Source organism: Micromys minutus (assembly GCF_963924665.1).
Source record: "Micromys minutus genome assembly, chromosome: 17".
In the NCBI taxonomy this organism is placed as follows: domain Eukaryota; kingdom Metazoa; phylum Chordata; class Mammalia; order Rodentia; family Muridae; genus Micromys; species Micromys minutus.
Window position 1 is genome coordinate 38,984,841 of NC_137952.1, and position 10,224 is coordinate 38,995,064.

The window sequence follows — 10,224 nt, forward strand, 5'->3', positions numbered from 1 at the left end:
AAAGTCCACTTCACTTTAAGGAGTATTTTTAAAGTAAAGCTTTACCTGGTAAAAGAGCTCCTCTTATTTCAAAGGTGACCTGAGAAGGTGTCATTCTGATGGATTTTAGGATTTCTGCTAGAAAGAAAAAAGAATTACTAACTATAAAAAATTAAGTTATTTTAGCATGAGTACACAATAAAGTTAGGAGTGCAGTTCACTGATAGTGCTTGTCTAGTATACACAATGCCCTGGGTTCAAACCCCAGCACCACATAAACCTAGCACAGGGGCACTGAGGGAAATTTAAAGTTATCCATACTACAAAGTGAGTTGAAAACCAACTTGTAATGCATGAGTCACTATCTAACAGAAAAAGAGACACAGAGGGTAACTCAGAGAGCAAATGCACTTGCCACCCAAGTTCAATCCCCAGGTCTACAGTAAAAGTAGAAAAAAGCCAATTTCTGAAAGTTGTCCTCTAACCTCTGTTCTCTATGTACATACACTTAAATAAATTTTAAAAACATTTTTAAAATATTCCACTGCTTGGATGGTAGTGGCTCATGCGTTTAAGGGCAGCTCTTTGAGGCTGAGACAGCTTGGTCTGCAGTTCAAGGCCAGCCTGGTCTACAAGTAAGTTCTAAGACAGCCAGGGCTACAAAGAGAAATCTTGTCTCCAAACAATTTAATTGGTGCATACCTATAATCCCAGCTCTCAGAAAAAAGACATAGGAGGATCTCTGAGTTCCAGGACAGCCAGGACTACATAGAAACCTTGTCTCAATTAAAAGATATTTAATAACTGTGCAATCGTTTTTAACTTTTAAAATAATTTCTTTGAAAATTTCAAATGTTTATACAATTTGATGTTATCTATACTACCTCACTCCAACTCCTTCTAGTGCCTTTTCAACTTTATGCCTGCCTTCATCTTTTAAAAAAGTAACTTTGATAAGAAAAAGGTTAAATAGGAAAAAAGGATACAACCAAAACATTCAAGTAGTCATTTCAAATTCCTTATATACAATTGATTGTATTCAGTATCTAGTAAGACTAGATTTTTTGGTTTTGTTACATACTTCCCAAAAATCCAAGCACATTATGGACCAGAAATATTGGAAAGCAATGTGTCCAAACTTTTTTTTTAGGGAGTTAAGATTCTCTTGGCACATACTTTCTGTTCTGATAAGCAGCTGTGCTAAGTCAACATATCTTTCTTAGCCAGGTCCAGGTTAGGGTGAAAGGAAAAGAAAACCCCACAGAGGAAAAACAAGGTACAACAGAAACTTGGTTTGGCAACAAGGTTTGGAATCTATTTCTTATATATAATGTAACTGGCTACCCACACAAATCTTCCTTCAAAATTAAGTCTTTTCAGATTTTTTTCATAGAACCAGCATATTAAAATTCTTTAGTCTCAACTACAAACTATTACAAAAAAAAAATTGATCTGATGTTCTTATGGCCACAGCATTCTTTCTAGTCATCAACATCCTTCAAAAATCACACAGCTGTTCTGGCTTCTAATCTCTTCTCTGTACTTTGACATTCTTCCTCACTTTGCAGATTTTATTTTCAGAAATCCACACTGAGGTCCCTTGCCTTTTTATTCATATCTTTTAAATTTTTCTCCCTCACCTCCAGACTTAGCCAAGTATGTTTATCATAGCCTACTTTAAATAACTAAGGGAAGGCAGGAAATTACTTTTAAAAATCATACATATGCACAAACACATACATCAAAATAGTTACTAAGTTTAAACTAAGTATACGTTCTTTATACTGTGACACATTTTAATAACTACTCAAATAATTACCCAAAAGAATACTTTTGTGCAGGAATGTGCAGGTCTCTAAAAGAATGCCAATCATACTCTTATTCAGTATCATGCCCCTTAACTTACCAGCTACATTTCTTTTTATTTATGAATAGGGATGTTTATAGAATCTAGTGGGCAGAAGCTAATAGTATTGCTAACATCACATGGTGACTGGGCAATCCTCCATAAATAACAGGTCTGAGGTTCAAAAACCTGATCTCTAACACCTAAAGAGGGCTGGTAAGTAATCAAGAATCTATGCTTAATCTAGAAACTATAGACCCATTGTCACATTTACAATTAGAAGATGCAATGGTGAAAGTTATTTGATAAATGTACAGTATCTATTTTATATATTTATGTGTATATGTAAAACAAGGTTAATAATAATTAATAATAATATCATATTTGGCAACTCTACTTGGTAAAAACTTGGTAAAAACTCCAAGATAAAAACTTGTTTGTGAGCAAAATAATTTATAAGATACCTTGTTTGATTTTTCTGTGTCTAAGAGTAAACAAGATCTATTCATGTACATACATCCTGTGCTTGTGCTAGAACTGTGTGGATTAGGCTATCTGAATACTTCAACAGTTCTTTTAGGATAGTTGACAAAACCCTGAACATGCAAGCACTTTCTAATAAGTAAAATGGTTCACTGAGATACTGCAACCTTCCATTTAACAGATCCAAATTATAACAAGAAAATCCTAAATCTAACCAAAAAGGTTTAAGGTTACTGAATGAATATAACTTTTGTCTTTTGAGACAGGGTTTCTCTTTGTAGTTCTAGCTCAATCTATAGACCAGGCTAGTCTCAAACTCAGAGATCTGCCTGCCTGGGCCTCTGAGATTAGAGGCGCTCACCACCACTATCCAGCACACTGAATTAATTTTAAGAGACAGACTAAACTCAGCAACACGACTAAATAACCAACTTCAATTTCTCTTTGTGTTTAAGAGAGAAAAGAGGAGAGGAGGAAGGAAGGGAGGAGAAAAGGAGAGAGAAGCAAGGTATATGAGAAGGTCAGAGGGCAGCTTGCAGAAGTTGGTTCTCTCCTACCATGAGTGATCCTGGGGACCAAACTTAGGCCTGAGTCCCTCAGGCTTTTCAGCAAGCTTTTTTTCTGCTGAGTCTAACCAGCCTGTCAATCAATCTTTCACTGTAATCTGAACTTTCACCCAGTGTTTGTAACTCTAAACTAAAGGCAATTTCATCTACAAGACTTCAGAGTTGGTATTCGGCCAACTACTTATCAATTGGCTATAACAAATTCAATCAATGTAAATAAAAGTCAGCAATCTAGTTCAATTCCCACTCCTTAAAAATGCAATGCTGCAACAAGCAGAAGCCTGGGAAGCCGCTGTACTGGCAGCTTACTTGACCATGGACAGAGGCCAAAATTTTGGTGCAGGACTGAAGCTTTGGCACCCAACTGCCTCCAAAACAGCAGTGACAGTGTTTTTAGAAAAGTACCTGTCCTACTGGGGATCTCAACATTTACACATCTACCTTTATTTCTTCTGCTAAGCAATCAAAAAATATCCCAAGTTGGATGTAGGAGGTCTTTCAGACACACATGAAAGACAAGAGTGAAAAATGCTAGTCACTGCATAACCCAGCTGAGACAGATACCCAGCTCACCTATCACCTTACTGCACACTACAAGTTTGTTATATTGGCTCTGGTAATGCTTTACCCAACGAAACTTCCAATTTGTACTGTCTAAAGATGTATACTAAACAGCACTTTCGGCTGAATCTGAGCAGTTAATTTAACTTAATTTGCTTACTTTTGAGGCTGGATTTCACTTCAGCGCCCTGGCTGGCTGGTTTTGAATTCACAGAGCAGTCTGCCTCCACCTCTGTGCAAAAGGGAAAAAAAAGCTGTGCACTGCTGCCTGTGTCTGGCCCATTTGAACTTTGTTAAGAGACTCAAGTTTTGAAACACCACTGTAACTTATTGACATCAAAATTCACAGTTCCTCCTGGCAAAATAACTTTGCTGAACATTTTCAGTAGACCTAACTAGTTTCGGACCCAGCTAGTTTATCAGCTTGGGAAACATACTGGAGATTTAAGCTAACCAAGGGTACAGGAATATTTAGTTCACAGCTGAACTGAAGGTGGGTATTTTTAGCTAAAGCATGTATTTCTGGCCAAAAAGAACATCTGTGTTTTCTCTTAAAACTTCCAATTCTCCATCTTTCCTAGATTCTAGCAGCTCGGATCCTCAGAATATTCTATAATAAAGAAAAAGGTTAAGTGACCAATTGATGTCTGCCCATGCTGGATGAGGGGGATGGGAGGTGGTCCTTATGTCCCCCATTTCTCAGACCTCCATACTTTCAGTCAATATTTTAAACATATGCAGACAAGAATGGGCTTTTCATTAAGCAAGGGCTCATGGAGAGTTCTTTAAGCCAAATTAGCATCTTCATCAACTCTAGGCATGCAGTAGGCTTTTTCCAAATGCTTTTCATTTCATGTATTTATCGTACTTTATTATAAACAGTTGAGTCACCCATCAACTTCGTGTCCACACCAAATATTACTGTTTACTTCTGTATTTACCAATTCTCTGGGTCCATATTTCCTGCATCTATCTTTGCAGACTTAAATTCTGTTTAGAGCACTGATTCCCGCCCCCCCACCCCCCATATATAAGCCATTGCATGAAATTTAGCAGTTTTATTTTGTGCTGTTTCTAGAACATTGAACAACTGGGGAGGGAAGAGGCTGACAGCTTGTTTTTTTGTTTTTTTTTTTTTTTTCCTTTCTGTGTTAGAAATGGAACAGGCAGCAACTTGAAGGGCAGAGTTAAGTGATCGGGAGCCCCAGGGCAGGCGACAAGAGTAGAGGGTGAGACACCAGACCCAACCATGCTGCCTGCATAGTCAAAGAATCCCTAGAAACCGGCAAACTCCCGACTTCCTTCCCCCCACCCCCTCGCGCTTCTGGCCGGACCCAGCAGATGAAGCAGCAGCACCGGGCAGCCAGTGTCTCCAAGCCGGCGACGCCAAGAGGACCGCAGCCCTAAAAAACGTCACCGTGGGCACCGACGAGGAGCCACACGGCAGCCCTGGGCTCTCCCCGCTCGGCTGGGCTGTCACCCGGAGCTTCTTTTAGTGGGCACTCATGTCTAGGCAATTTGGGGAAATAAGCAGCTGTCAAAGTCACCAGTGCCAGCGCCGAGGAAGGGAGGCTCGGAGGGCTTCGGCTCCAGCTCCGCCGGTTTTCTTTGTTTCCCCTATCCTCCGCCCGGTATTTCCGCGGCTGTCCTGGGTCACGCCGCTCGGGGGACCGCGGCCGCGCGTGGCAGCCGGGGCTCCAGCCGCACCGCGGCTCGGGAACACCAGGCCGTCCGCCGGTCCGCGTGAGCGCCCGCCCGCCCGCCGGCCCCCCTCACCTGCCGCGCCGCGCCGAGAGCCTGGGCCGCGGCCGCCGAAGCCGAGCGTCAGCGTCTCGCCAGCGCTCCCTTAGGTGGCTCGCGGCAGCACCAAGCCCAGCTCCAGTCGCCCCGCAAACCGGTTTCAGCTGCCCTAGACTAAACTGCCAGCCCTCCCCGCGGGGCGGGGTCGAAGGGCGGCAAGGCGGGGCCTGACGTCACGCCCGGTCCTGACCTGGCCAATCGGAGGCCGCGCGCCGCTGGGGGGGCGGGCTGCGCGTTCCTGGAAGGCGGGCCCAGAGACCTGAGGTGGCCATGGAGCGGAGCCCACCTGGTCGGGGTTAGCTGAGGCAGTGAGGGCCAAGGTGGTGTATCTGTCATTCCCCCTATTGGGGGAGGTTGCACCGGGCAAGTAGACCGCGAGTTCGAGGCCAGCCTGGGCTATAAAGTGAGACCCTGTCTAGAAAAGAAAGGTGAGGGAGCCCAGTGTTTTCTGGAAGCTTGCTTTTCTTATAAAACAATCACAGACTAAACATTTAAAGCTAAAACAAGGGCTCCAGGATAGCTAGGTGGATAAAAGCATTGACCACCAAGCTTGAAGATCTGAGTTCAACCCCCGGGACCCACATGGGAGAGACCAGACTCCCTTTGACTTCTAGAAGCCTGCTGTCACAAACTCCAAATAAATCAATAAGTCAACAAATAAATAAAACCTGAGACCCTCTCTAGAATTGTTCTGTTTTCTAAAACGACCCTTCCTCCTCTATCTCTATATGTCTATCTCTTTATCTTCCTCCAACCCTAAATCAGCCCAAGATCATTTCTTCATTTCTCTGCTGTTGGTCATACTTAAGTGATGAAATTTTTCAAGAGTCTACTTCCTTTGAATGTTTATGATCTCTATTCTTCTATAATCACCATTTAGTCAAACTACCATTTGTGGAATATTTATAGTTGGGGATGGTAGACCTAACTCACGCCCTCCCGAAATCCTCTTGAGATAACTGCAAAAGGTCTCCACCTGATACAGGTCTGTAATCCCAGAGTTTCAGATCAACTCAAGGTTGCTATGAACTGCAGGCTTTCCCTGGCTGCGTTATGGGTGCAAGACACTGAAAACAGCAATAGAAATATGGTTGACCCAACATATCCTTGAGTTCTACATTGGCAGATTGAAGTAATCAGACAAGAAATAGGGGGGAAAATGTATTTGTAGTAAACATAGCCTCAATCCTGTCATGGAAAAAAAAAAGCATGAAGGAAAGTTGGGGAGGGGACTTAAAAATAATGGCATATGCTGGGTAGGAAAGACAGTTCAGCAGTTCAGAGTGCTCGTTCTTGCAAAGGACCTAAAATTGGTTCCCAGCACCCACATGACAGCTCACACATACATAAACACACACACACACACACACACACAAATAAACTTAGAATATCCCCTAAGATAAGGGTATGCATTGGTTATATGAAGATGGTATATTAATCATAAAAAACCTGAACATTTGGGTATCGATTGAGCCCTGGGAATCTTGAGTGAACCCTGTAGCCAACCCCTACAGATTCTGAGGGATAACTTGAACCCACATTTGAAGGATGGCTTAGGGCCAGAAACATCTAGTAACGAGATGATTTACAAAAAACCTGAATCCATGAAGTCAAGAAGGGACATGTCATTTTAGATGCTCACCTAGAAACTCTGAGAGCACCCCTCAGTTATGGGGCTAGCTCTGCCAGCATAGAGCCTAACTCTGAGAGCACCCCTCAGTTATGGGGCTAGCTCTGCCAGCATAGAGTCTAAAGCAGGCTTGGCAGAACTCTGTACTTCTGTTCCCTCCTCTGGCTCCTGCTCTGCATGTGGGATGTTATAATTCCTCAAACAAATTAATGAGATTAATTTGAGAATTAACTTTATTATTATCAAAAGGGCACTGGGTACTTTACATCTCACAGAAATACTTAACCTATGCCATTTTACTGGGTCCTGAGATGTAGTCTCGGTTGTCTGGGATAAGCACACGCTCTCGTTTTGTTAAGTTTTTAAATGTGTTCATGGGAAAGGTTCTCAGTTTAAGAGCTCGACATGGATTTGGGTTCTGCCCATTACCATCTGTGACCATCTTCAGTAAAAGATTCATTGCTACTAATGGATTTGGACAGAGAATTCAAGGGAGCCCACTTTCTAGAGATAAAGTCAGGTTGTTTGATGCTAAAACTGCTCCAGTTTTGGGTTACTGGAATTAGTTTTATTTGATTGGTTCAATTTCTCATGTGCATGTTAACATGAAAGTTACTTAACAATATGCTTTTTATGAAATCTAATTATTTCTCCCACCATTGTTAGTGGCCTTTTGTGGACACTATTCCATTCTGTACTTTTGTCACAAATGCTGTTTCCGTGTGTGTGTGTGTGTGTGTGTGTGTGTGTGTTCGTTTTCTCCATCGGTGGTATAGTTATCAGCATTGTTTCGTGCACATTTTTGTTCCTAGAAGTATTATGGCTTAGATAAGACTAAATATTTTGTCACACATTCGACTATAGCTCTACTATCAGCATCTTTATCATTCTGTGATATCAGTCGAGAGCTTCCTGTACCTCAGGGTGGCCCTCGGAGTCCTAACTATAGCCTGCACTCTGATGCATCGTGTAGATCACAGCCTCTTGAACTCCCACTTCTGACCTCTTTCTACTCAAGGGCTGTACAAGGCCTTGAGTATATAGATACAGAAACAGGTGAGCAGGTCTGCCAGTGCGTAGGAAGGCAAGGAGTCCTCCCGCATCATCTACCACTGCGGAGCCACCAGCCTATGACTTTCCTCAAGCTGTGAGCCACAATAAGTCCCTCCTTCCTAAATAAAATAAAAACAGGTATGCAAATAAAGCATTTACCAAAGTAACACTTTCATACAGTTAACTATCTATTAAAGACACACGGAAATTTGTTTTTGCATAAAGATTTAATCTTGAACTGAGCATACTTTAATGTTTAATCCCAGCACTCCAGAGGCAGGAAGATCTTTGAGTCCGAGGCCAAAAATTCCAAGAGAGCCAGGACTATATTTAAACAAACAAACAAAACCATCTCAAAAAAAAAAAAAAAAAAAAAAAAACCAAAGAACTTAATCTTGGCCAGACCTGATAGCACAATCCGAACTACTTGAGAGGTTGAGGCAGGAGGATAACAAGTTTAAGGCCTACCAGGGCTGTAAAATCAGTTCAGGCCCAGCTTGAGTAACACTGAGTCCTTGGAGCACTTCCTGGAACATGCAAAGCCTTAGGTTCAACTCCCAGTACCACAAATAAAAATTTGAAACTACAGGACATAGAGTACTTAACATTTCTCAGAGTCTTTTGATATTTGAACTTTATAATTGCCGATCTGATGTGTGTGAGATATGTGCATGTCATAGCACATTTTTAAGGCCACTCCGCTACTGTGTGTACTCTAGGCTAGCTGAGCACAAGCTTCTCTCCCCTCCTGCCTCTCCTCAGAGTACCAGGGTCACGGATCTGGCTTTAACAAAACACAAGTACCGGAGATCAAACCCAGGTTACCAGGCTTGTGCAAGGCCATGGATCTACCACATATACACATCCCCAAACATCCCAATATGGTTCGGTTTGGTAATATACTCCTGGAATCCCAGCACCTGAGAGATTGTGAGTGAGAACCAGAAATTCAAGGTCATTCCTGGCTACAAGGTATTCAAGGCCAATACAGGTTATAGGAGATCTTGTCTCAGAAATAAAACGTGGTTACAGTTCAGTAGTGTTGCTTGCTTCCCATGCTTAAGGCCCTGGCTTCCATCCCCAGCTCTTTTGGGGAAACAGCTCTTAAATGATTCAACAGTTGACTATCATTTTGCTGTATGGAAAATACAGATAACTTCCCACAAAATGAGCTGCTGTTGTCAGGATATACCCTGCCTGTGAACAAAAGAACTCTTAAGAGTGCTGTTACCATGCACTGGGTTTAAATACCCAGTTGCCAACTGCAGCCTGGCAGCCAGCCAAAGCGAGCTGGGACTGGACTTGGGGAAGCAGGGCGTCTTGGCAAACATGGGGCATTAATTATGTGCATGTTTTCGATGAGAAGATTAGAGGCCACGTTTCTGTGCTCTCTCTACTCCTGACGGGCAGATTCACACCCCTCCTTTATTATTCTGCCTATGAAACATAAATGCGAGTGAGAGATGATGGGGCATGGCGTTTATCTGCCGGATCTGCAGCTGGGCCCTCGGAGAATCAGACTGTGGAAGAATCAGGAACCAGGCCGTGCATCACACCCCAGCATCATGCCCTGTACATAGCAGCGATAAATATACAAATAGAGAACAGAAGGAAAGCTCAGAAGTGTTGTGTGTCGAGCCTGTCATTATCTTATTATTGGTGTTAAAGTAATGGTGACTTCATCTACTGTTTGGCTTCCTTCTCCTCTCTCTCTCTTTCTCATTTGTCCATTTAATCTTTCTTGAGGCAGGGTCTCACTATGAACCTTGCTGAACCCAGAACTTGCTCCGTAGAGCAAACTGGGCTGGAACTCATGGAGAATCACTAGCCTCTACCCCATCGGTGCTGGGATTAAAGGCTTACTGTGGTTCATCTAGTCAGAAATAGTGGCACACGCCAGTAATCCTAGCACTTGAGAGGTGGTGGCCAAGAATCAGAAATTCAAGGCCATTCTTGGTTGGGAAGGTATTCGAGGCCTATTCAGGTTGTAGCTCTTGTCTCAGGAAAAAATTGTGTGTGTGTGTGTGTGTGTGTGTGTGTGTGTAATACAAGTTCACTATGCTGTGTGAACTTGCCAACTGCCATAATCATGTGCTTCTTACTTCCTGCTTGACCCAGCCAGTCTGAGCTTGGATTCTAAGCTAAGAAAACAAATTCCTGACCATCCGAGTACTGAAGAGTTAAAGGGAACCGCACCTTTAGACTGTGTGAGCACCTCTGCTGGGTTCCTTGTCGCACTTTCCTGCTACTGACCAAATGAAGCCCCCGTTCAAGGACCAGAGCATGGGGATTATCAATGTTACCAA

The 10,224-nt window shown here is 42.7% G+C and overlaps 1 protein-coding gene across 5 annotated transcripts in view; it reads right to left on the reverse strand.

The window, feature by feature from the left end:
* Positions 1-5,350, reverse strand: part of GPCPD1 (glycerophosphocholine phosphodiesterase 1) — a 45,515-nt gene extending 40,165 nt beyond the window's left edge. For 2 of the 5 annotated variants that reach the window (XM_080931412.1, XM_080931408.1), the window contains exons 1-3: positions 5,212-5,350; positions 3,596-3,667; positions 46-114 (exon numbers count right to left, since the gene is read on the reverse strand). In XM_080931412.1, coding sequence (XP_080787538.1) covers positions 46-94 — 49 coding nt within the window. In that variant the 5' untranslated portion in view covers positions 95-114; positions 3,596-3,667; positions 5,212-5,350. Of the gene's footprint in view, positions 1-45; positions 118-3,595; positions 3,668-5,211 lie in introns of all 5 variants that reach the window. The other 3 variants (XM_080931409.1, XM_080931410.1, XM_080931411.1) reach the window with 3 other exon arrangements.
* Positions 5,351-10,224: the final 4,874 nt, after the last annotated feature.